This window comes from Saimiri boliviensis, chromosome 8 (assembly GCF_048565385.1).
Source record: "Saimiri boliviensis isolate mSaiBol1 chromosome 8, mSaiBol1.pri, whole genome shotgun sequence".
In the NCBI taxonomy this organism is placed as follows: domain Eukaryota; kingdom Metazoa; phylum Chordata; class Mammalia; order Primates; family Cebidae; genus Saimiri; species Saimiri boliviensis.
Window position 1 is genome coordinate 28794857 of NC_133456.1, and position 25734 is coordinate 28820590.

At 48.8% G+C, this 25734-nt stretch overlaps 1 protein-coding gene across 2 annotated transcripts in view; it reads right to left on the minus strand.

The window, feature by feature from the left end:
- PDIA5 (protein disulfide isomerase family A member 5) overlaps nucleotides 1–25734 on the minus strand; it is a 127345-nt gene that overhangs the window by 34389 nt on the left and 67222 nt on the right. Inside the window, exons 12-17 of one of the 2 annotated variants that reach the window (XM_003941662.4) lie at nucleotides 17443–17513; nucleotides 16776–16936; nucleotides 13474–13604; nucleotides 9188–9258; nucleotides 2583–2717; nucleotides 1925–2150 (exon numbers count right to left, since the gene is read on the minus strand). In XM_003941662.4, coding sequence (XP_003941711.1) covers nucleotides 2070–2150; nucleotides 2583–2717; nucleotides 9188–9258; nucleotides 13474–13604; nucleotides 16776–16936; nucleotides 17443–17513 — 650 coding nt within the window. In that variant the 3' untranslated portion in view covers nucleotides 1925–2069. Of the gene's footprint in view, nucleotides 1–1924; nucleotides 2151–2582; nucleotides 2718–9187; nucleotides 9259–13473; nucleotides 13605–16775; nucleotides 16937–17442; nucleotides 17514–25734 lie in introns of those variants that run through there. The other variant, XM_074404235.1, reaches the window with a different exon arrangement.

The following is a 25734-nucleotide window of genomic DNA, read 5'->3' on the forward strand; positions in this document are numbered from 1 at the left end:
GAAATGCATTTCAAAACCACAATGAGATGCCACTTCACACCTATTAGGATGGCTACTATTAAAAATGAGACAAAACCAAACCAGAAAATCATGGTTGGCGAGGCTGAGGAGAAATTGGAACCCTCGTGTCTTGCTGGTGGGAACATAAAATGGTGCAACCACTGTGGAAAATGGTATGGCCATTCCTCAAAAAATTAAAAATAGAGTTACCAGGTAATCCAGTAATGCCACTTTCAAAAGAATTGAAAGTGGGATGTCAAAGAGGTATTTATTTGGATATCTATGTTCATAGCAGCATTCATCACAATAGTCAAAAGGGTAAACTGACCCAAATGTCTGTTGATAGATGACAAAATATGGCACACACATACAATAGACTATTATTCAGCATTCTTCACAATAGTCAAAAGGTTAAACTGACCCAAATGTCCATTGATGGATGAATGGGCAAACAAAATATGATTATGTACATACAATGCAATATTATTCAACCTTAGAAAGGTATGAGATTCTAATACATGCTACACGCTTTCAAGAATGAGCCCTGAAAACAGCATGCTAAGTGAAATATGCTAGATACAAAAGGATATACGATTTTGCTTGTATGAGGTTCCTAGAATAGTAGAAGTCGTAGAGACAGAAAGGAGAAGAGTGGTTACCAGGGGCTAGGAGGAGTGAGGAATGGAGAGTCATTCTTTAAAGGATATGGAGCTTCAGTCTGGGTTGATGAAAAGGTTCTAGAGATGGATAGTGACGATGATGGTTGGACAACGATGTGAATGTATTTAGTGCCACCGAATTGTACCCTTAAAAATGATTAAAATGGTAAATTGTGTGCTATGTATATTTTACTGCAATAAAAAAAAGACATAGACATACACACCTTCATTCAGCTGCAGTGGCCAAATTTCAGGTACTCAATACTCACATGGCTAATGGCTATTGGAGATCACAGGCCTAAAAGAGAGGATTTTGGAGGTGACATATATTTGGTGGGACCGTAAGTGTAATTTGGTTTTGACATGTAGCCTAAGAATATCAGCTTCCTTCTTTTAGTCAACAATAAAATAATGGGAAACAGTAAGAGCACCATGTATAGAGTTTGCTTCTGACCAGCAGTGCCCAGTCACTCTCAAACTGGGAGCCTCCTGTGGGCAGGGCTGGTGCCTATGTTATTCCGTGGGATGTGAGCAGGTCACGTAACCCCTGAGCATAGGTTTTGTCTTCCTAAGAGGGTCTGGTACTTTCCAGATGTGATTCCATATCTTCTTATGTTGGAGAGAAGATAAAATACCTAAGAAAGTTCCAGGAAAGCACACAGACGAAGCACACCAAGACTGAAACCACAATGATCCAGAAAAAGCTAGTGTTTGGTTATCATTTGCTTCAGCATCCCAGTTTCCCTGATCTTTTTTTTTTTTTTCCTTTTTCTATTTTTGAGACAGGGTCTTGCTTTCTAGCTGGGCTGGAGTAGTCGTGTGATCATAGATCATTGCAGCCTTGAACTCCTGGGCTCAAGCAATCTTCCCTCCCCAGCCTTTCAAGTAGCTGGGACTACAGGCATGTACCACTATGCCCAGCGACTTTATTTTCTGTAGATATGAGATCTCATAATGTTTCCCAGGCTGGTCTTGAACACCTGGCTTCAAGTGATACTCCCACCAAAGCCTCCCAAAGTCATTAATCATCTTGACGTATTTCCTCTCATTAGCTTGCCATTTTCCAGCAAGATATTCTGTGGTCCAATTTCCCTGTTCTGCTCTCAAATGACTGACAGGGGGCTGGCATCCTCAGGAGTCACCTCCATGCAGATGGGGCACCGGAGCACAGCTCTGTACCTCCCAGCAGAGGTTGTGGAATGAGGAGGATGTGAGTGTCCACCTTTGTCAGTACAGGCTGCACGAAAGTAAACCATAACACCAAATCAATGGTTTAATTTTATTTCAAAATTGTACAAAATGGCCATAAGCGGCTATAAAAAACTTTGTCTTCAGAACATGTGGAAATTCAGAAACAACAAAACAGGTATCATTCACAGTGTAATGGAAAAGCTTTTTCTGAGGCAGGAATTATAACTCTTCCTTCTTTTTCCCTAGTCTTTCATGGTCTCCCTCCCGGAGGGCTCGAATATAATTGGTAAATCCCAATTCCTGTGGGGAAGGGGGAGAAAGAGAGAGAGAGAAAGAAGGAGCTTTAATCCCTGAGCCGGCTGTGCACTCTCCCTCTGCTCCCCACCCCCGACCTTTCCAGGGGCTCACTCCTGCGACAGGGAAGAGGTGGGTAGACTTCTGCAAGGTGGAGAGGGTCTGCTTGGCTTCCACTAGCCCTGACAAGTAAGAAAACCCCTTGGCATCTGGAGTCCAGCCTGGCTCTGGGGACAGGATATCTGTGACTCTCCTCCCTTGAACTCTCCTCCAACAATGTCAAGCCTCAGCCAGGCCCAGGGCCTGTGGCCTCTCGGTGCAGTGCTTCAGCTGACTTCTGCGGTTTCTGGGATGCCGCTCAGCGCTGCCCCTCCTCGGTGCCAGTTTCCCTGCCCATCAGCAGAGCAACCCCGGGGCAGACGCCTCTCCCAGACTTACTGTGCGGTCGCTATCATACTTCTCGGTGAACTTTCCGTAGTGGTAGTAGTGGAAAGTGGGGTAGCCCTTGACGGCCTCCTGCTGGCACAGGTCTTGGTTCTTGTCTTTGACACAGTCGACGGCAGCACAGGCAATCTAGGGGGCAAGGTAAGGAGAGTCGACACAGGGCATCCCCAGGCTGAGGCCTGGACCCTGCAACAGAGACTGCACAGCTAGCCGACGTCACAGGCCCACTCCGATTTTTCTCCGCAGTGGCAGGAAGGAACTGAACCGAGGCACCCCCAGCTCAGAGCTCCTTTGAGACTGATGGTGCTTGTTTTCAATTTCCAAGGCAGATGGGTAAGGTTAGGGGACTCGACCTACGGTGCCTTTAGACTGTCCTTGAAAATCAAGAGTATGATGATCATAAAGGAAATGACGACTTGAAAACATCTGTAACCACCACAGTTTCCGTGGTGCTTTCTGTAAAGCACTGTAGGATTCAATCATTTATCAACTAATGTTTCTGGAACATTTGCTTGGAGTGGACAGTGTAGTGTCAAGGTTAAGAGCAACAGCTTTCAAATCAAGTTTCCCAAGTGCATTCTTGGTTTGCCTGGGCATTAAGACTTCAGGGAAATGACCCAGCCTCTTGGTGTCTCAATTTTTTTCAGCTGTAAAATGGGGATAATAACAGTATCTAGACCAGGCGTCCCCAAACTTGTTACACAGGGGGCCAGTTCACTGTCCCTCAGACCGTTGGAGGGCCGCCACATACTGTGCTCCTCTCACTGACCACCAATGAAAGAGGTGCCCCTTCCTGAAGTGCGGCGGGGGGCCAGATAAATGGCCTCAGGGGGCCGCATGCAGCCCGCGGGCCGTAGTTTGGGGACACCTGATCTAGACTATCAGGATATTGTGAAGCTGAATAAGAGAATTCAAGTGAGGCCAATCAGCACAGGACCCAGCACAGGATTTGTGGTCAGGAAATGTCAGCTGCTATTAGTCACTTCTTCTGACCCCATATACAAGCTCTGTGTCCCCCCTAGGGGCTCAGAGTCTGGGCAGGGGTTGGATAAAGAGACAGCTCCAACATGGTGTGATGTGAGGGTTGAGGGAGGTGGTCCAGGTGCCAAGAGAACCCCGGTGAGCAGGGCAAAGGTGCTCTGTGTGATTCGATATCTGAGCCAAGACCGGCATAGGAGGAGACCGGGGGAGCACATCTGGAAACTGGAGGAGTCCTGCATGACTAAAGTCTTCAGAATGTTTGGCCAGACAGTGGTTCTCACATTGGCCACTGGTCTCTTGTTGCCCATCTAGCAAATTCCACTACTGCGTAACTTTTCCTCATCATGCGTTGCTCTTTCAAAAGAAGAGAGTATAAAGCAGACATGGGGAACTTGTTTCCTGTTGAGGGTTATACACCACGGAAGCCGGAGAATGGGTCTTCAATGGCCATACCCAAGACAGAGGTGATACGGAAGGCAGGGCAGATTCCCATGAGGGAGTCCTCCCGACAGGCAACACGCACTGAAACCCTGCTGTGTGCCAAGCCTGCTCTAGATGCTGGGGGAACAACGTTGACCTTGACAAAGTCCAGTTATCAAGCATCTGCTGTATAATGAATGAGATCATTTTAGATAGAGCTCAATGAATGCTTGGAATAAATTAAAAGAGGGTGATTCAATAAGATAATTTAAAATTGTTGAATAGCCATGATTCACACTGTTCTTTGGTTGACGGTTATTCACATTCAGACTGAGGCCCCTTTCCAGGTAGGACAGCCCTGCAGGCCTCCATGGCCACATTTGCTCGTCATGTCCCTTGTGCCCAGGTAAGCTGCAGGACGGATAGCTGGAGAGAAGAATGAGGTGTGGCCTCCCCATCCGTTGGGTGCCACTCTTATCCCCCTCACCCTCAGGCGTCCCTTCTACTCTTCAGCTACGTAACATTCTATATGGTGAGAATTTTAAAACGGAGTTTACAAACTCGCTGCCTGCAATCTGTATCTGGCTCTCAGTCCCGTTCTATTTGGCCCACACAGAATTTAACAAAAAAATAAATAAATCTGAATTAACTGCCAACATAGAAATGGAACCAGAAGATTTAATATAACAATTTGGCTTTCCGACCTCTCTTTAAAAGTCAAAAGACTTGATGGCACTTACCCTGCATTCCCACAGGCAACAACTGGCTGGGCGGAGAGGCAGCTGTCCTTGACAGGCTAAACATACCTTCTCCAGCGTCCCCTGGAGCCTAATTCACCCAGGCCACCAGACTGGCCCCTGTGTACTTCTGAGAACCCCAGCCCACCACTTAAGCACTTTATTATTTAAAAACATGAGGCAGATGCTCCTCTGGCCAAATTGTGGGATTCCATTTCTTGGGACAGGTGCTATGGGACCGGGCCCAAGGGACATGGGCATCCATACACTCTCCTTCCTTACAGCCAGCGACTGAGGACCTGTGTCCAGTCCAGGCCAGGGGCTGCTGCTCCACTGTGAAAGTCCTGGATGAACATGGCTGTAGGCTGCTGCTCTCCCTGCATCTCTTTTAAATTATGAATTTAATTTGTATACATGCCCTGGAGCTACTGGAAACATAGTATAAGGTTTTATAAATCTACTAAATTAGAAATGTGTACTTGTTCTGAATCACCTAAGCTAGCTGCCAGCCGCACACACGGAATACAACTTCTAGCTGCAAAGGCAAATCCATGCGCAGTTTCCACAGAAGAGGAGACAAATGCATGCCTCTCCTAGGGCAGCAGCTTGGACTCTTTGGAAAGAAGACAGTGAAGAAAGCTCTTCTCAGCAATCAAAATTTCACCTGTCTAAATGCCCGTCCCCTTACACCCAACTCAAGATTTGCACTGATCACCTGCAACACAGAACATCTGTGATTTCTCGATTTGTTCTATGGTAGTCGGCATGAATTCCTGAAGCACACGCTTCTGCTGTCCTGCCACATCCCCTCGGACCAGCCCTTGCCACAGCACCTGCTGCTCTCAGCCTCAGAGCATCCTCCCAGCCTCAAGGACCTGAACATAAGGCCAATGACAGATGGGGGTCTAGAACAAGTACCCTGGCTTCCTTGGCCTTTGAGTGGAACAGCTCTGTGTCACATTTCCTGGTAAAGTCTCCCTTGGGACTGAGCCTTGGTGATGCATGCAGTCATCTGCCTATAAAACACCTGCTCTGGTTCCTCCCTTTTCATGTCTCACTTCCAGGATCCCCTCTGCAACTTCCCGAGATCACTTCCCAAAGAAATTCCCTGCACATGAGCCCAGGAGCAGGGTCTACTTCTAGGAGGACTCAATCTCTGGCAATGCCTGTTTGTGAGTCTCACTCTGCCTCTCTCCAACTGACAGACTCTGGGCTAGTCATACGATCTCTCTAAGATTCAATCACCTCTTCAGTAAAATGAGCATGTAACAATACCTAGATGAGCAACCTATTGTGAGGACAACATGACGTAAGCGATGCTTTCAGCAGAACTCTCAGTAAATATCAAATATGTTATATTGTTCCTTCATGCAGTCAACATTTATACAGGTCTAAGGTATAAGTCATGACTGTGGGGAGTTCCAGGACAAATGAGGTCTCTGTCCTCAGGAAGCTTTTGCTCAGAATAGGCAGTAGCCAGCCTCATAAACAGGTGGACCTACACGTCATAGCCAGATTCCAGTAGTGATGTGAGCCCATCGCAGAGAAGGGGCCCCTCCTGCCTCAGGGCCTCCCTCGAGGGGTGACCTTCACACTTAGCCCCACCCCAGACTGTGAACACCTTGACGTGCAGTGAAAGGTGAGCCCCCCGCCTGCTTGCCAGCCCACCAAGGTCCTGTCTGTCTTGCCCCTTCAATAACACCATCTGTTCCAACATTAACACTTTGCAGTCCTTTTCCCACCGGCGTGCCAACCAATAAAGTCCCCAAGTAAGCTCCCGGGAGGGGGTGGAAGCTCCCCAGCTAAAATATGAGCTGCCACACACAGCTTTATTGATTCAGTAAAATAAATCTCTGCAGGAGCTAATATTGACTCTGGCTATGAAAATGGAAGTGAACAACCAAGTGCATATTGATTGGGAAAGGAACAGGGACTGGCTTCTGGGTGGAAAAAAAACCCACAATTCCAGCTAAGAAGTGGCAGCATGGGGGGGGTTAGGAGACCCAGTTCCGGCTGTCAGTGACCTGATGGGCATTACTAGGCAAAGGACACAGCTCCTCTCTGGGCCTGGGTCCCTCACTAGTAAAGGGAGAGGGGACAGGCCAACAGTCCCCACACACCAGCGTGTGGCCAGCACAAGAGGCAGCTCTTAAAAATCACACATTTCCAGCACCATCCCCCAGAGACTCCGATCTGATAGTTGCAGGATGGGACGCAATAGTCATTGTGCCATGCCTGGAGCACAGAGTGAACACCAGTAAGTTCAGTCCCCCAGGCCAGATGGCTGGCTTCCCTGATGTCATGAATGCAACTTCAGGAATCCCAGGCAGGCCAGCTGCGTCAGACAGAGAGGTTACAAAGTGCATTCCTAAAAGCAAGTGAGGGTGATCCCTGGTTTGGAATAAAGGAAGCCGAAAGGAGAGACAAAGGGAATAAGAGAGGGATTGAACCCAGGAAAAGGCCACACCACCACTGGTCCAAGACAATCAAGTAAAGGTGTGTCAGTGTCTAAGGGGAGGGGGCACCAAGGAAATGGGGCCCCCGTATAGCAGTGGAGGAGGAACGGGAAGAGGAGAGCTGGGGTCTCAGCTGCTTGCTGAAGGCCTGGCAAGCCTGGTGTCACCTGCACTGATGCAGGTCAGGCCACAGGACAGCCTCAGCAGCGCTCTAGTGGGCAGAAAGGCATCATGTCAATAGGGCCGCCCCTCCAGGGTTTCCCCAGCCTTCCGGGTGCCTCAGCTGGACCACGTTCCCTGACACCACGCTTTCCAGTCTGGCTGGGAGGGCAATGCCTCAGGGCCCTCACAGATCTCCTAGGCCTGTGGAGACCTGAGTGGCTGGTGGGACAGGGAGATGGCACACCTCAGCCTTTCTCCTGCTGCCCAGAGCACCCAGCATTCTGGGTGGGGCATGGTGGACGTCGATGTGGAGTAACAGCTATTCCAGTCCCGTGGACTGGCAACCTAGGCCATGCTGGATATCCTGGGACTCCCCCGACCCCGACTGCTAGCGGGGGCAACCACCCTGTGCTGTGCCCAAGTGAGTGTGGACAATGAGGAACGTGGACAAGGGAAAGAAGCCCCTGCTGCCACACACCCCTCAATCCAGGGAAAGGGGCAGGCAGAGGAGAAAACTCTTCTGGTCCTTGTACTCCCTTCTTGTGGGGGTGAGGGGTGCCTCCAAGCCAGGGCTTATCGGTAGCAATGGGACTCCCTGACTCCAGGGAGAGTCCTGGGCTCTGGGTCTAAGTGGGAATCAGGTCCCCGGTTCGTCCCCACACTACCTACATGGGCCTGTCCCCAGCCTGGCTGCCTTTGACTTTATGTCCATGTAAAGTTCCCCATCTCTGCCACTCTGTCTGGGACCATTAAGGTGATCCTAGCGCCTGTGTCTCTGCTCCCACAAGGTCTGGATGGTACTTTCAGGCCTGACCTCCTGTTGGCCTTGATCTAAACTACAAACCCTGCCCACCCAGCCCTGGAATGGTCACCTGTCTGTGCTCATGAGTGCTGCTCCACTGGCACCAGCTGCCCTTCCCGGCCTCAGCTGAACTCCATCTAGGCCTGCTTGGCCTGTTTATCATCTAGGACTCTCTGCTCAGCTTATGCCTGGCCTTGGTTCCTTCCAGACTACAATGGCCCCACCTGGGATTCCACCCAGGAAAGTAAGGCACCCCCCGCACATGACTCTGGGTCTGGGTGTGTGTGAAAATGCGGGTCCCACATGACTGCCAGCTTCTAGGGCCTGTTAGGCCAGAGGTTCCCACAACTGAGTCTCAGGGTTGGGAGGAATCTTTGCAGCCCTCTGCACCAGCACTCTGCCTGGCACGGAATTTGAGAAGGGAACTGGAAGCCTGGCAGTCAACTGCATTTCTCCGAATTCAGGAGTATTTCCCTGCCCCACAAGCCCTCTCCCTACAGCAGCCCCCGCTGCACCAGCTGCCTGGGGGATGCGCCGGGGATGCGCCTGGCGGCCCTGCACTCTAATCCAATCTGCAGCTCCAGCTTGTTAATTTTATGCTTCACCACTCAGCAGCTGCAGGAGCCTTTCACTTAGGCAGGGTGAGGCTCACTGACATAGCCTTGCTCTCCTCCACCGTGGAATCCTCCAGTTGACTTTTGTTGGATTTTTAAACTGTAGTTTTAATTATATAAGTAATGCATGATGACAATCCTACAGTAAAAAGGTTCAAGCTCTAAAAAAGGAAACAGATGACCCTTTTAACCATCCCTCTCCAAGTAAGTACTGGAATGGTTCAGCATATCCCTTTTAGTCAATTTTGCAGCATAAATCCAGCCTGCCCTATCTTCCTTATAAAGAGAATGTCCTGGTTCCCTAGGAATTCCCTGCTTATAGGTCTTAGCTGACCTGCCCCTGTTTAGGGAAGGGACCTGAATGTCAAGGAGGCAGGTGTACGAATTAGCTGGAGGCAGATCAAGAGATAAAGAGAGTTATCCTTACCTTTCGGTCATCTTTGAAGACAGCAGCAGCAGCAGTGAAGTGCGGAATGACTTTCTTACAGTGTGGACACCCTGTGTGAGAGGGGAACGGAACACACGGAACAGTGATGATGTGCAGGGAGGCTGCAGGGCCAGGGGCCCTTCCCGAAAGCTCCAGAGAGACCTCTCCAGGAGCCTCACCCCAGCCAGCCACACTTTCAGGGTCCTTTTGTCGGCCTTACCACTCTAACCAGCTCCCTGTCATGTCTGATCTCTTGGTAGGGGGGATTGGTAGGAGTCCCTGTCACAAACATCATATGCTCCTGCCCAGGCTGAGGGGTGATGGTCACTGTAGTCTAGCTCTGCTCCTTCCATAGAGGATGAGAAAGAGCCTGATCTTGGGTGCAGAGGGAGCTCTGGGCTTACAGAGGAACACACGGGATTCTCAGAGCCTGCCACAATCTTCTCTTGCTCTGGGGACAATGGCAAATCTCTCCATTTCCTGACTGAGAGGAAGTGGCATTGGGAAACGTAGGGTAGGGGGACTTAGGGGCACCTACTCTACACCCACTGCTCACGCTTCGCTGCTAACTTCCACGTTCCTAGCAACCCCCACCCAGCCCAGACTGTGAGCAGCCAAACCAGGCCCTGGTCCCCAACTCTCCATCTACCGTTTGCTCTACAATAACCAGAACCTCAAAGCCAGGAACAGGAGGGCCACAGTCGGGCTAAGAGGAAGAGAAGCTACAGGAAGCCACCAGACAGTCCTCAGGTCCCCTGATGCTCTCTGTCCCAGGGAGAAGGCTTGTCAGAGTGGCCTAAGGCCTTTGATTTATACCGGGACCCCTATCTCCACCATCTGTCTCTTGTTCTGGGCATCACCCTGAGCCCCCAGCTCTGACCTCAGTGTCTCAGGTGAAGGATAGGGACCTCTGTGGAGGCCACTTTCTCCTCCTGTCCTGGTGAGCCCAGGAAGCTGCAGGCTGCTCCAGCCTTTCCCTCAGCACTAACAGGTCAGAACCGAAACCCCCCTCCTGTCTCAGCCCTTTCCCAGTCACTGATGGACAGAACTGCCTAGCGAGCAGATGGGCTCTGAGGGAAGGGTTTCCCTGAGCATGGGGAGGCTCCAGCCCACACCTCTTACTTATGTCAGCCGACCTCCCTTGGCCTTAGGAAGGCAGAGATGCCACGGTGGGAATAGAAACGACTCTGCTCATCTACTTTCTCCTTTTAAAAATAAGATAACAATGACTGGCATTTCAAAGGGTTTTGTGAAACCAAATTAAGGCTAAGCTACAAGTTTAATCTGAATTTAGTCTTTGAGCCAGTCCTGAGATGGGCAGGACCACCCACATGGTCCGGCCGGCAGAGTGGCCAGCTGGCCCAGAACATTGTGGGGGGTGATGAGGGCTGGGGATGTAGAGAGATTTGCCAAATCTCATGCAGAAGGAGCAAACAAGACCTGATAGGTTATATCAGAAATGAGGCAAGCACAGCTTAGCAATGTGCCTAGCACAGCCTAGCTCACGTCAGAGACTGGATGATTTTTTAATAGCCTAAAATGGCAATTACAAGTAATACTTCTCTAATTTGACATAACAGAAAGAAAAATAGCTCAAATTCATGAAAGTGTCATACTATAAAGGGATGGTGTTATAAAATTTTTAAAACACTTAAAGAACACAATCTACTGGTTAACAAGGTACGTCTCAGACAGATCGTGCAGGCAGCTGCAGGCCCCTTGTGCATGGCATATGCCCGTAACAGCATTAGGCTGGCTGAAAACAACCACCCCCTTCCTCAAAATCTGCTTTCACTATTAATTTTTTCCTTTTTAATCTCTTTTTCATTGAAAGTATAAAAGTAACTGTCAGCCTAGTGTAAATTCCTGTTACCATCAATTTAAAATATCTAGGCCTCAGATCAATGGCCTTCTGTTGCATCTAATTTTCTCATTATCCAAAAGAAAGAGCAGGGCCAATGAATAATGACGGGGAGGGCTGTTTTAGAAAGCGCATGAAGATGCTTCCAAGAGGTGTCAGGAGGGCCAGATGTGCATGATTTTTTAAAATGTGGGCTTTAAAAAAAAGAAAGAAAAAAGGCACTGCCTCTGGGCAGCAGAAAAACCAAAGAAGCCTCCCAGGGAAAGAGGAACAAAGACTGAGGACGGGCTGGACAATGGCAGCTCTAGAGACTCACTGAGCCGGCCTGAGAAGGGCAGTCACCATGAACAGATCATTCAGCGTAAAAGGAGCAATGAAACAGCAGCAGGGAGAGCTGTGCAGAAGCTGGGGAGGCAGGGTGTGGGGGCAGACGTGGTGGGAGAAGGAAGGTAAGGTGCTGGGGTGAGGCAGCTACAAGGGGAGCAGGAATGTGCGGGCAGGCTGCTTTCACGTTAGACTTTATCAGGTATTTGACATTTATGTAGTGTTTAGATCCTTCATATATAAAAAGTATATTGTATATGCTGTATTTATATATTAAAAATAAGTATTATTATTTTTATTATTCTAAAAGTCAAAAGATATGTATTTTTTGTCCTTGGAGAGTCTTCCCCGGTAACCCACTAGTGAAGATGTATGTCCCTGGGGCAAGATTTCGGAACAGAAAAATGCAGTAAGAGAGATGAAGAAACTCTAAGGACCAAGCCCTCTGCCAGAGGTTGAGTCACTCAGTGACCCTGCCCTGGATGGAATGTGTTTAGAGTTTTGTCAGGGTAGACAGTGAGCCCCTCAAGGCCTGGCAGGGACAAGTTTCCCTCCCTTATCCCCTGGATCCAGGACACTGCACAGCACAGAGCTGATAACTGATGGATAGATGGAAGACAGGCAGGAAGGGAGGCAGGCAGGCAGGCAGGCAGGCAGGCAGGCAGGCAGGCAGGCAGGCAGGCAGGAAGGAGTTGTAGATCTTTGGCAGCCCAAAAGGGTAAGAGTCTATCCCAGATTCCCTGGGGATTCAAGCACCTGTCTGCCCTAGCAGAGGGTCAGGGGTGGCAGGGGTCTTATGTCTGCTATGAAGACCCCTCAGTCAGGAAGGAGCTGAAGAGAGGCAGGGGAAACACTGTGACTCTGGTCTAGAGATCTGGGGGAGAAAAGCAGCATCTCTGGGGGAAAGTATTTAGTCTGGACTTTGTAAAGTTCACCCCAGGGCTGGTCAAGGGCTCCCACTTCGGCAGCCAAGTTCTCACTCGCTGCTGAAAACACTCTTACTCTCTGCCTATGACAGAGAGAGCCACCCAGGCTGCAGGAGGGGCCTGCCACCAACTTGCCCCATGGCCTTGGACAAGGCTCAGTCTTCCATCCACCAAAGCCAGAGGGAAGATGTCAGTTCCCGAAAATCTTTAAATTTCTGGGCACACTCTACAGACAGAAGAGGACAGCAGGAAGCTCTCTAAGGGACTGGGAAAGGACAAGTCCCACTCTGAGGAGGAAAGGCAGAAAGAGAGGGGCAGGGAGGCCCCTCAGGGAGGGGGCTAAGGCTGTGTCGGCCCCTTTCAGACCCTGAGAAAGCAGAGACACAGATTACGAACAGATTACGAACATTTGAAAGGTGGGGGCAGGGAGAGTCAACAGGAGGGCCAGCTACAGCTGAGTGGGTTTATGGCTAGATGGAGCTGCCTGGCTTCTCTGCAGACCACAGCTTTTATTATCCTCACTCCATTAAGCTGAGCTGTAACCTGGGGGAGAGACAGAAGGGCAGCAGAGAGTGGGAAATTCTAAGAACCTTTCATTGTAAGTATCAATTAACAACTTCAAAATGGGAATACACAGAAACCCGAGGTCACAGACGCCAATGTTAGGAGACGAGTCACTTCCTCCGCTTAAGCTCTGATTAAAAAGAGAACCGCACAGGAGCTCAGGAGCAAATGTGGCTGTGCCTCTACCACAGCTCCAGAGCCATCTGGAAGGGCAGGGAGAGGTGGTTCCAAGGTGCCGAAGATAAGTCAGTCTCTGGGGGAGGAAGAGGGGGCAGAGGCAGCTGAGGGGTGGGAACTGTGCAGGTAGGGGACAGGGGTGTGGAGAAACCCAGGGACAAGAGGGCACCAGCACAGAGTCAGAGGGCTTTAGGACAGAAACAGGAAAGGCTGCCCCAAAGGAATGAAAGCCCAACAGGGCTGACAAAAGGCGGCCCTGGATTTGAAGGACCCCTCAGCATGGAATAAAACTGGAGCACCTGGTTCATAGTGAAGATGACCCCAGGATCAATCAGTGGCTGCCCTGGACCCCGGGGTGGGTGTGAGGGTCTTCTTGGTTTGGTGGGGCCAAACCCCTCTTATTTTGCCCTTCCATGAACACCCGAGCTACTTACAAGGGGCGTAGAACATGACCAAGGTGTGTTTCTTCTTCTTCAGGGTCTCCCGGAAGTTGTCTCCCACCAGGTGCAACACACTTGTCTGCTGCTCTTCCCACGTGGGCTCTGGGGGCGGGGGCGCCTCAGGGCTGCAAGAAGCCAGGGGAGAGGGGAAGCAGCCATGAGGACAGATTTTTAGACAGGCAAGGAAATCCAACCACTCAGGGAGCACACAGGAAGAAACTACTACATTCCTTCTAAAATTTCATTTTAAACCTGCAGTTTAATCACAAACAAATCTGTACCAGCAGCAAAGACATTCTCTGATTCCCTCTGAGGAGACCATTAGGGAGTCATTTTGTAAAATGTGGAAGACGACCCCATTTTAGGGAGGGCAGCCCCCCTAGTTGTGGGCCATGCTCTCCTTGACAAGGGCATAGAGTCACCTCTGCCCGGGCTCCCAGGCCCCTCCTTCCTGCACCCTCTAGGACAGTACATGATTGTTCATTATCTTCTGCTTCTCAGCCTTTGTTCTGGTGGAAAGCATGCATCAAGGAGTGAGGTGGGTCTGAGTTCAAATCCAGGTGACTTACCAGCTGTGCAACCTTAGGTAAGTTACTAAACCCCTCTGAGCCTCTATTTTCTTTTCTGTTAAATGAGGACAATGGGATCTTTACAAAGAGCAGATAAGTATGTAAAGCATCTACTCAGTCAAGGAAAACTGTATTTACTGAGAGCATAGATTCTCTAATAAATGCCAGTAATTGGATAAATGTTCTTGCGTCTCCATCCCAGCATCCCAGAGCCATCTGCTGTTCACACTCCATCTGAAGGATCTCCTGTAAGTGCCCAGAAGAACTGCCATTTGTCCCTGGACAGGGACCTTAACTTCTCTGAACCTAAGTTTCTTCACCAATGAAATATGAATAAAAACTGTAGCCTCAGTAGGACTTGAGGATGAAATGGGCCAAGAGATAGGAGAGCATTCTGCAAAAGCTGGCTGCTGCGATCACTTAGGCACTGATACTGTCAGTCACCAGAAGGCCACAGTCAGTCATAAAAATAGCTTCAACTTTTTTTTTTTTTTTTTTTTTTTAAAGATAGGGTCTCACTCTGTTGCTGAGGCTGGAGTACAATGGTGCCAACCCAGCTCACTGCAGCCTCGACCTCCTGGGCTCAAGCAATCCTCCCACCTCAGACTCCCAAAGTGCTGGGACTATAGGTACCATGCCCAGGTAATTTTTTTTTATTTTTAGTAGAAATGAAGTCTCACTATGTTGCCCAGGCTGGTCTTGAACTCCTGAGCTCAGGAGATACTCCTGCCTCTACTTCCCAAAGTGCTAGGATTACAGGCATGAGACACCGTGTCCCGCCAGCTTCAACTTTTTGAGTACTTCCACATCACATCCTGTGCTGAGCACTTTTCACAAGAGTCTCATTTAATTCCCTAGACAAGTCTATGGGGAAATTACTGTCTTCATCTTACAGATGGGAAACTGGGGCTTACAGGGGTCAAGGAAATGGCTCAGGGTCATGATCTGAGCCCAGGTCTCTCAGACTCTAAAGCCCATGCTCTTGACCTCAAAGCATTTAAAAAAGTACTTAAACCTGAAAGCACCTGGCCTGAGTGCTTTTCAGGCTCTCAGTGGCAGCGCTGGCACACAGAAAGGACAGAAGCCCCTCATGCTCGCTGTTTGTGTCCAGGACTCTGGAGCACTGATTAGCGAAGACTGACATTCTGGATTCCCTTGGCTCTCTAACCACAAGTCCAAGCATCACAGGGACCTGGCCAGATTCCTTGCCATGCCCCATCCCTTCCAGTGAGCCAGCCCTGGCACCAGAGCAAGGTTGGAAAAGTGGGTGTGAATAAGCCACTTGCTTCAGACACCAGAAGGCCTTGAGGGATGAGCACTTTGTCCCTTTCAGAGGCAAAACATCGTTCCCCTCTGGTCTCTGAGACAAATGCCTGGTTACTCTCCAAATCCTCCCAGTGGACGAGCAGGACGAAGTGGGAGAAACTGAGGCCAGGATCTCACCTGCCCACTCACCTCTTGCCAGAGGCCTCCCCTGAACTTAGTGGCAACTTTGCTCCCATTCCATGAGCTGGTGTTTCTCAGAACACCATGGCTGAGGGTCCCATTCACACCTCCTGAATCAAAAAGTCTCAGAGTCTATGCTTTCAATAAGCACCTCATATCTGACCCAGGTCCTAATAAAGTAGCTCAGACCATATAGGTTCAACTGTGTCCCCGCTAATTCATATGTTGAAGTCCTAACCCCCCATTATCTCAGAATGTGACTATGTCTAGAGATAAATTATCCCTTTAAAGGGATAATTCAGCTAAGATGAGGTATTAGGGTGGGCTCTCATCCAACATGACTGGTATCCTAATAAAAAGAGCAGATTACGTCACAGGCACATATAGTGGGGTGGTCATGGGAAGTCATAGACAGAAAATGGCCAGGGAGAGGGGCCTCAGAAGAAACCATCCCTGCCAACATCTTGATCTCTGATTTCTAGCCTCCAAAATTATAAGAAAATAGGCTGCAAACAGTGGCTCATGCCTGTAATCTCAGCACTTGGGGAGGCCAAGATGGGTGGATCACTTGAGCTCAGGAGTTCGAGACCAGCCTGGCCAACATGGTAAAACCCTGTCTCCACTAAAAATACAAAAAAATTAGCCAGGCGTGGTGGCCAGCACCTGGCAATCCCAGCTACTCAGGAGGCTGAGGCAGGAGAATCGCTTGAACCCGGGAGGCAGAGGTTGCAGTGGGCCCAGATCACATCACTGCACTCCAGCCTGGACGACAGAGTGAGATTGTCTCAAAACAAAACAAAACTGTAAGAAAATAAACTTTTGTTGTTAAGCCACCTGGTCTGTTACTTTGTTATGGCAACATTAGCAAACTAGTACACAGGCTGAGGGGGCTCTTCAAGATCTTTATCCTCAGCTGCAAACTAGTGGAGGAGGCCCAGCCAACCACTAGCAAATGAGCTGTGTCTCCTTCATGTATTCCAAGGGGATGGGATAAAATGCAGACAAGGAGACTCGGGGCTAAGGAGACTGAGACAGAGTAAAGGCAACACACGGTTTAGTGTGCCGATGAAGCGGCGTCCAGGACTGCCAGTGACCTACTGATCAGAACACGTGATCAGCACATGAAGGGTGGCTTTAGGGTTGAGGAAGTCAGATCCGGCTTGGCTCCTGTGGGCCTGAGCCCAGGACACTGGGCCATAATGTCTACCTCACCTCCTCAAGGTGGTTTCCAGGGGCCATCCGCCAGCAGTTAGACTGTGCTATTGAGATTGCAACACGTACTTTTGCATCCACTCGAGAAACTTCTTCTTTGTCCTCAGCACTGGCACTGCGTGTTTCTCTCCATTCTTAAAATACTTCAATGTAGGAAACTCTGAGATGTGGAATCTTTCTGCCAGGGCCTTGTTGACGGTGGCATCGACAGCTGCAAGGACACCAGAGCTCTGGGATGGGGGAAAGGCCAACCATGCATTACAGCCTCAGACGCGGTGCTGGTGGAACACAGGAGCCCAGACACTGCCCCTGCAAACCCATCCTGGACCTACCGGAATGTAATTGGGTGGCTAGCCTGGTGGGCTCCTATATCCCAGGGAACAACTGAACGTTGGCATGGCCATCATTTATCATTTATAGGCTGAGATAAGGCTTTCGAATCTGCCCCAGCAGCCATGTTGAATAGATTGGCACCTGTTCCCGTTAGCCAGGTTCCCAGAGAAAAGAGGGAGCTGACAGAGGTCACCTGATTGGCATGGGAACATGGTTCAATAGTCCCTCTGCCCCTCTCTAAGATTTCATCTGTCTAAGATGTTCTACTTGGGCACAGAGAGGTACTGCTGGCCTCCAGGGACCAGGGGAGCCGTGGCAGGGCTTGCAGGGGAGAGTCATAATGATTCCACCTGTCAGTGATTCTTTCAAAGAGAACAGTGAGGGGGAAGGAAAGGAAGCTTACATCTGCTTCTCCATGGAGGGCTTCTGCTGCCTTCTCAAACTCCGGCTTCATTTTCTTACAGTGGCCACACCCTGTGGGGAGAGATGAAGAGAAACTGCTCTTATGGCACAGAGGTCCTGGGGATGCCCCCCTGTGCCGCCTCTGTAAGACAGCTCAGTTCCATTCCCAGACACTGGCGGTACCTGGGAGAAAAGCAGCAGCAGCACCAGCTCAAAGAAAATAAATCTTTTGCTTAATCCCCTGGAAATGGGTTGGGGTAGGGTGAAGGTACCTCAGACACAATAATAAAACAAGTGCATAAACAATACGGGCAACATGTATGTAGCTCTGCTGTGCCAGGTACTGACTAGTGCTTTACAGCCTCATAACAGCCCCACAAAGTAGGAACTGACATCATCTCCATTCCACAGATTAGCCAGTTGAGGCACCAAGAGGGCAGGTGACTGCCCAAGGCTATATACACAGCCGTGGGTCACAGAGCTGGGCTGAAAACCCAAGCAATCTGTGGGAGGCCCCAGCTGCAGGCAGCTCGTGGCACCATGCTGTGATCACCATCATCATCCTCTCTAGATAGAAGGCTGTCTGAGGCCTTGAGCTGGGAATAAAAATTCACAGAAGCAAAAGTATGGGAGACATTACATTCCAATCGTCCCCGTATGATGTGATGGGATTTTCCTGGGATAGAAACTGTTCTGTCCTTTTCTTACGGCCACATGAACATAGTAAGATGTCAAAAATAATAAAATTTGATGCATTAAAAAGAAAATAAGCACTTTGTGTAGATGACAGACCTCGACCTTTGTACACTGTTTTGATTTTAATAGAAAGAGGACTTTCTGGCCTGTGATGCTGGAGGGGCTGGGAGGTGAGGATCTGCAGACTGGCTCGGGCTGGAGGCTGCTCAGAAGGTGAGCCTGGCTGTATATTAACCAGGCTCAGTGGATGACAGGTCGTGACTCAACCTTCTCAGGGTGTGCTACTGTGTGGGAGCTGAGAGCGCTGTAATTCTACTGATTGTTAGGAAAGGGAAAGACAAGAAGAAAGGAAGACAGAAAGTCAAACAGTATAATCAGAGGAGACCTCCCACTGAGCTATGGAATCAGCTTCCTGCATCCAGCTGAGCACCCAGCCAGGATGAAAGCTCCTGTCTCCTCCTCCAGGGCCATTCCTGCAGAACTCAGCTCCAGGTGAGACATGAACATGTCTCGTTCTTAATCTCTCCATCCCACTCTTGCCTGTACCTGGCTTCCTCCGCTCATCCTCACCCTGTCCCCCCAAGGGACAAGGGACTCTGGAGGGGCTACTCCCTACTTAACCAATAATAGAAAACTGAACTGATCACTGAGATCCCGGGCAGTGCTGTCAAGCTCCTCCTCTGGACAGAGCGCTGGGGACATGACTTGGTCAAGGGCACTGATCCTAATGGAATGCAGCCCAGGGAGTGGCAACAATTCTCAGTCACACCAACAAGCTGGTCCTTCCCAAGTACATCCAAGGAAGACGGACACTGCTAACCCTCAACTCGCAGGACCCACAATAGGAGGAGGAAGAACTGCTGGGGTATACAGGCACCCCTGCTGCCATTATACAGGGAGCTTCCTACTCCTGTTGGGCTATGACGCAGAAGAGAGGGTAGAAAAGGTATCAGCCCTTAGAATCTTCCAGCATAATGACAGAGAGGACCATGGTCTTTGGTCCAGAGGAGAATAGAGCGGCACACACGATGCCTTTAAGGGATGAACCAGAGAAAGAGCATTCCTCACCTGCCCCAGCGGCCTTGGGGGAGCCAGCAGCTGCTGCTTGTAGCCGTATTACATCTTGTGCCCACACTACACACTCATCATGCTGGGCTCCAGGTACCAGACATTGACTCTCTAAAGGTGGGGCCTGAGGTTTTTTTTTTTAACCTTGTACCTTCCCATGAAGCAAAAGGATCATGATTTAATAGATACACAGTAAATATTTACTGGTCAGCAACGAAGAGACTTAATTAAACAGTGAGTAGACAACTCCTGGGGTGACCAGGGGCTTGAGAAGACCTCCTGGAGAACACCTGGGGGCAAGTTAGAGACGGAGGACAGAGGGTCCAGTCAGGAGGGCAGGGGCAGCCTCCGAGAAATGAGAATGTCCCCACGCTCGATTCAGCCGCGCAGAATCCCGCTGCCAGGGCTGAGCAAGGCACACTGCCCTGCTCCTCAGGGCTCCTCTGGGACTGCTGAGCTCGGCCCTGCAGAGGCTGCCCCTGGGCTGGGCAGGGCAGCCCTGCTGTTCTTGGCCTGGTTCTCCACAGCAGATGCTCTTCATGTCCCCTACAGTTAGACATTGTGGAGATCATGATCAAAGCAGTAACCCCTTTTCCAGAAAAATGTACCCAGGGTAGGATGATGTTGGGAGCTCACAGTCTGACTGGAACCCACTTGGGATCCCCCCATCATGAGCTGTAGAGGTGGACAAACATGGAGAGCTGACACACAGAGGGACCCAGGTTCAGATGTCCTTCTACACTGGCCCACGTGTCCGGAGTAAATGGACAAACATGGAGAGCTGACACACAGAGGGACCCAGGTTCAGATGTCCTTCTACACTGGCCCACATGTCCGGAGTAAATGGAATGCTCTGAGGAAGGTTCTACTGACTTAATATGAGGTATATTAAGATTAAAAAATATTTTTTGTTTCTCACTAAAATAGAGTGGAGTAAACCATCCTTTGGGGCTATGGTCAGGATGAAAAAGTTCTACAGCCGGGCGCGGTGGCTCAAGCCTGTAATCCTAGCACTTTGGGAGGCCGAGGCGGGTAGATCACGAGGTCAAGAGATCGAGACCATCCTGGTCAACATGGTGAGACCCCGTCTCTACTAAAAGTACAAAAAAATTAGCTGGGCATGGTGGCACGTGCCTGTAATCCCAGCTACTCAGGAGGCTGAGACAGGAGAATTGCCTGAACCCAGGAGGCAAAGGTTGCGGTGAGCCAAGATCACGTCATTGCACTCCAGCCTGGGTAACAAGAGCGAAACTCGGTCTCAAAAAAAAAAAAAGAAAGAAAAAGAAAAGAAAAAGTTCTACAGCTCTTAAAGCGATCTCCCTGTCCCCCGGGTACCTCCAGGTTGCTGCTCCTTGCACCTGTCTGAGGTGGGCCAACCATTCTATACTCTCAGGCTGACCTCCCCTGACAGGGGCAGAGCAAAGCTCAACCTGCTTAAACAGACTGCAGGAGAAGGAAGCTCAGAGTCACTCCTGCAGCTGCGGGTCCATCACCTGAGAGTTCCGCCTGCTCTGGAGAGATGTTAGTGTTCCCTGCAAAGCCCTCAAAGCTCCACTGCCTTGAGACAGACTGATTCAGCCCATCAGTGCATAGTGGATAACACGCAGGGAGGCCTCAGGAAACGCAAGCGTGAGGCTCTGGGTGGCTTCCGTGGGAGGTAGGAGAGGCAGGAAAGAGAGGCTCCCTTGACCACTCTCCCTGTACCCTCCATGATATGGATGGTGCTGTCAGGCCAGCTGCTGGCAGGGCCCATGGTCAAGGTGGACAGTGGGACTGGAGTAGCAATCAGGGGAGGGGAGACAAAGAAAAGCCAGCCATTGCCACTCACTGAGAATCACTGTTTCTCTCTAAGGTGACCCAGTCGATGTGGCAGGACTCCTGAAGATGGGAATTTACCATGCACTGGTAAGGAGGGTCTACCTCATCCTTTTATCAGGCTCCAGGCCTTTGACGCCACTGCCCTGCTAGGGTGGCAAGTAGGTTCCATTCCACTGGCCAGCTTCCACCAGCAGTGGGACTGAGACAGAGCTGAGACTGAGAACTGGCTCCATGGGAAGAGGAGCCATGACCACCTTGCAACATCTGTCATAGACAGGGGAAGCCAGCTGGGGTCAATACCAGGAGACCTCCAGATTCTGCAGCTTACCCATGTGGCTGTCTCCTGGACTTCAGCCTCAGCTCCCAGAATCCCCCACCTCTATAAGGGAAGCACTCACTCTTTGTGCCGGGGTTCCACATACTATCGTGGCAGTCCCACCAGACACATGACACAGTGCAATAGGTCTGTTTTACAGTGCCAGAAATTGTGGTTCTGGAAGATGAAGTGACAAATCCACCAGGGCCATCACCACCTGCCCCCTCTTCCTCCCAGCCTCTGCCCTGATGGATAGGACCTCTCCACAGGCAGCATCCACCCTGGACAACCCCTTGCAATCCCACCTTCACTCTGGTCCCTGCTTTGAGTCTTCCCAGTTCACTGCAGCCCCATCAAATGATCTGCTTCTCTTCTAATTACAAAATACTTCTTATTCCAACATTTCTATGGCATTTAATGCTGTGTTGCTTTGAGACCGTGATACTGCTGTCTTCTGATATTTAAGGGCAGCCGCAGTATCTTTTCAAAACATCAATCACATCAAATCCCTTTGCTTAAAACTTTCCAGTGGCTTCCCATCACAGGTAGATTCAAACCCAAACTTGGCTACAAACCCCACACAATTCATGGCTACAAACCCCACGCAACCTGAGTTCCGCATACCTTCAACTTCAACTCAGGTCACTTCTGCAGCTTCTGGTTCTCTTTCTCTTCTCCAATCACACCAAGCTAATTTCTACTCCAGCACCCTGGAACATGTTCTTTCCCTTACATGGAGACATACAGAATCTGGAGGTCTCCTGGTATTGACCCCAGCTGGCTTCCCATGTCTGTGACAGACGTTGCAAGGTGGTCACAGCTCCTCTTCCCAGTGAGCCAGTTACGGTAGCCAGGTCTACGTGTGGCTCACCCCCCTTTCTATCAGCCACTCAGGCTTCCACTCAAATTTCACCTTCTAGGAGACCCTTCCTGACCACCTATCTCAAAGGTGTCCCATGTCATCATGCCCTCGCCCAATATCCTGTTTTGCTTTCTTAATTGTACTCAAAGCAGCTGGAGTAATCTGCTCATTCTCTGCTCAACCCCTCAACTGGAATGGAGGCTCCGTATGCCCAAGTAGGGGCTCAGCTGTCTTGTCTAGTTCACCACCATATTCCTCATACTGACCACGATGCTCCACACACTTTCTGAATGAATTAACCTCATGACTAGGTTGTTGGGTTTACATCTGTGCACACAGGTTTGGCAGGACTAAATTCTTTATGGGGAAGGTCATGGCTTGTACTCAAATCATTGTTAATTTGACTAAATACCTCTAATTAGTAGAATTGGCAACCACGCTGGCTGGTGTGCACATCTCTCCACTTCTCCCTACTACCATTTGTGCGCCTCCTCTGCACTTCACGAGGAGAAAAATGTCTCCAAAAATCTCTAACATCTAAGGATCCTGTTCCAAAGTTTCCCATACATACCCTATAGTTCTCTTGATATCATTAAGGTTTTCAGTTCTAACATCAATTCCCTCTGGCCCTGAATAAGACACTAAGGCTAAGCAATAAACTTCTACAGAGTTTAGAATGAGAAGCCTGGCCAGGCTCGGAGGAGGAGAAAGTTCTGGCTGAGCAAACGCCTCCCTCCCTGACACCTGCCTGTCCTAGCCGGCCGTGACCTGAGCACCAGCTTCCTGGGCCTGGCCTTCCTGATGTCCCTGACTGTGGGACAGCCAGAGGAGGAGGGTTGCATGAGGGGAGCAGGCCTCCAGCCCACTGCAATTCATGTCCTGATTGTGATTTGATAGGCCATTAAGTTTTATTGCTAAACTTCCTTGTTGGGCTTTTATCATCTGTGTAAGTGTACTTACTCTGATTTCTGTGATCTGGCAGAGAGGTCTGCACATCAACTCCTTGATCATGCTCTTTTCTGGCTGTGGGAATGTTGGCCTCCTGTCAACCCCAAGCCCCTGGATTACTCTGGATTTCATTAAATTCAATTACACTTACAGTTTTATTATAGGCCAGCTATGGGGCTTTCCTGAATGCTGGAATCAGAATTTCCCAGGGGACTAGATTAGTCTGTAAAGCTCCCTGATAGCCAGGGTATGGGGGTAGTACTTGGGCCTCTAGAAGAGCCTGGCTCCTGCCTTGCTTGGAATTTGGCTTGGGGCATGCCAGGGAGGGAGGGTTTTCTACAAATGCTAGCAGAAATACAGCTGTGGGAGGCCCTACAAAGACCTCAGTGCTCTTTCAAGGCTTTCGAATGCATAAGCACCAAAGTGGACTCCTTGACAATCACAGCCTCTTGGGACTTATACACTCACAGATGTCTCTGTTCATCACATGGCCCCTCTTCCTATGCAAAGAGTTTGTTTTTGTCCTTTACTTTAGTGCAAAATGTGGATAAACAAGCATTTAAAATTTTACTTCCAGGCTTCTATCCTAAGGAAATGATCTGACATGAAGACAAATATTTATGCATTAAAACGGTCTTTGCAACATGATTTATAATGGGAAATATGGTAAACAACTCAAACATTCAACATTATGATGCTAGTTAACTAATTTACAGTGCCATTATATTATATAATGGAATATTATGTGGCCACAAAAAGCATGTACAAAAAAGCATTTTTAATAACATATGAAAATACCTAAAAGATAATGTTAAGGGGAAAATTCAAAGGAAAAAGAGGCACAGAAAAGACAAATAAATAAAATTAGGGCCAGATGCAGTGGCTCATGCTTATAATCCCAGAACTTTGGGAGGTCAAGGCAGGTAGACTGCTTGAGATGAGGAGTTTGAGACCAGTTTGGGCAACAGAGTGAGACCCGCATCTCCATTTAAAAAAAAAAAAAAAAAAAAAAGCCAGGCATGGTAGTGTGTTCTTATAGTCCAGCTACTTAGGAGGCTAAGGCAGGAGGATCACTTGAACCCAGGAGTTTGAAATTATAGTGAGCTATGATCATGCCACTGTATTCCAGCCTGGGTGACAGAGTGAGACACTATCTCAAAAACAAACAAAATAAACAAAACAAAAGAAAATTCCTTCCTCCCACCTGGCACAACAAACAAATGAAAAATACTGATGAATTAAAGAAATACATGAAAAAACGAAAACATTATAACAAAATATAGGGCACTATTTTTATATCCTAAGGGTGGATTTCCTAAACAACTCACAATCCCAGAGGTCAGGATGGGAGAAGGTAGACTTGCAGAACGGGTTGGTGGTTAGGCGGTGGCCTCTGGGACAGCTTAGGCTTTCCTCCTGGCTGCATTTTTTGGCTATGTGATCTTTGGCAAGTTTCTTGACCTCTTGGTGTCTACCCTTCCTTACTTATAAAATGAGAACATTTAATCATGACATCAAATTCACAGAATTCTTTGTGAAGACTAAATGAGTTAAAATATGGAAAGTGCCTAGAACGATGCCTCATCCATAGTAAGTGTGATCAGTGATCAATAAATATAATAGCTATTACTCAGCTACAAAGGATGTAAAGCTTTGTACAATGAAAGGCACCATAAAGAAAGTTAAAGCAAGAAATAGTTTAATGGGGCCTGGCGTGGCGGCTCACGCCTGTAATCCAAGCACTTTGGAGGCCAAGGTGGGCGGATCACCTGAGGTCGGAAGTTCAAGACCAGCCTGACCAATATGGTGAAACCCCGTCTTAAAAAAAAAAAAGAAAAGAAAAAAAGAAATAGATTAATGGAACATGGAAAACACAGAAAACAGATCAAGATTAGTATCTATAATTACAGATGTCTAGGTCAAGGATGAAAAGACGAACCACCCAGTAGAAAAATGGGCAGAGTGTATGAATAGGTGGTCCATGGAAGAAACAGGAAAAGCTGATTATCACATGAAAAGATGTCCAGCTTCCCTAGAGGTCAGAGAGCTACAGACAAGTTGCTCTTTTGCCCAGCTTAGCAGAAATATAAAGGGCAGATAGTATCCATGGCTGCAAGGACAGGGGCTCTGTCACACACTGCTGGGTTTGGGAAAACCTTTCTGCAGGGCAATTTGGTAGCATCTACCAAAGCTCAAGTTTACTTACCTCAGGGCCAAGGAAATTCACTTTTAGGAATTAATAAAAAATATTTACATACGTTCTCAATTACGTATGTTTACAAATACTCATTGTATTGTTTGAATAGTGAAAAATTGGAGATAAATATAATATCTATCAATAGGGGAATGGTTTAAAATTTACGGCATAACCAAATTATATAATACTATTCAGTGGTTAAAAAGACTGAGGTAGATTTATGTGCCAATATCTACATTTACATGAAAATATCTTCAAGAACTATTGGCAAGTCAAAAAAAAACCAAATCACAGAAAAGTGGATAGGAAGTGATCCTATTGCTTAAACAACAACAACAGCAACCCCCTGTTGTTTAGGTAGAAGCACTGCAGAAGGAGAAGGATCCAT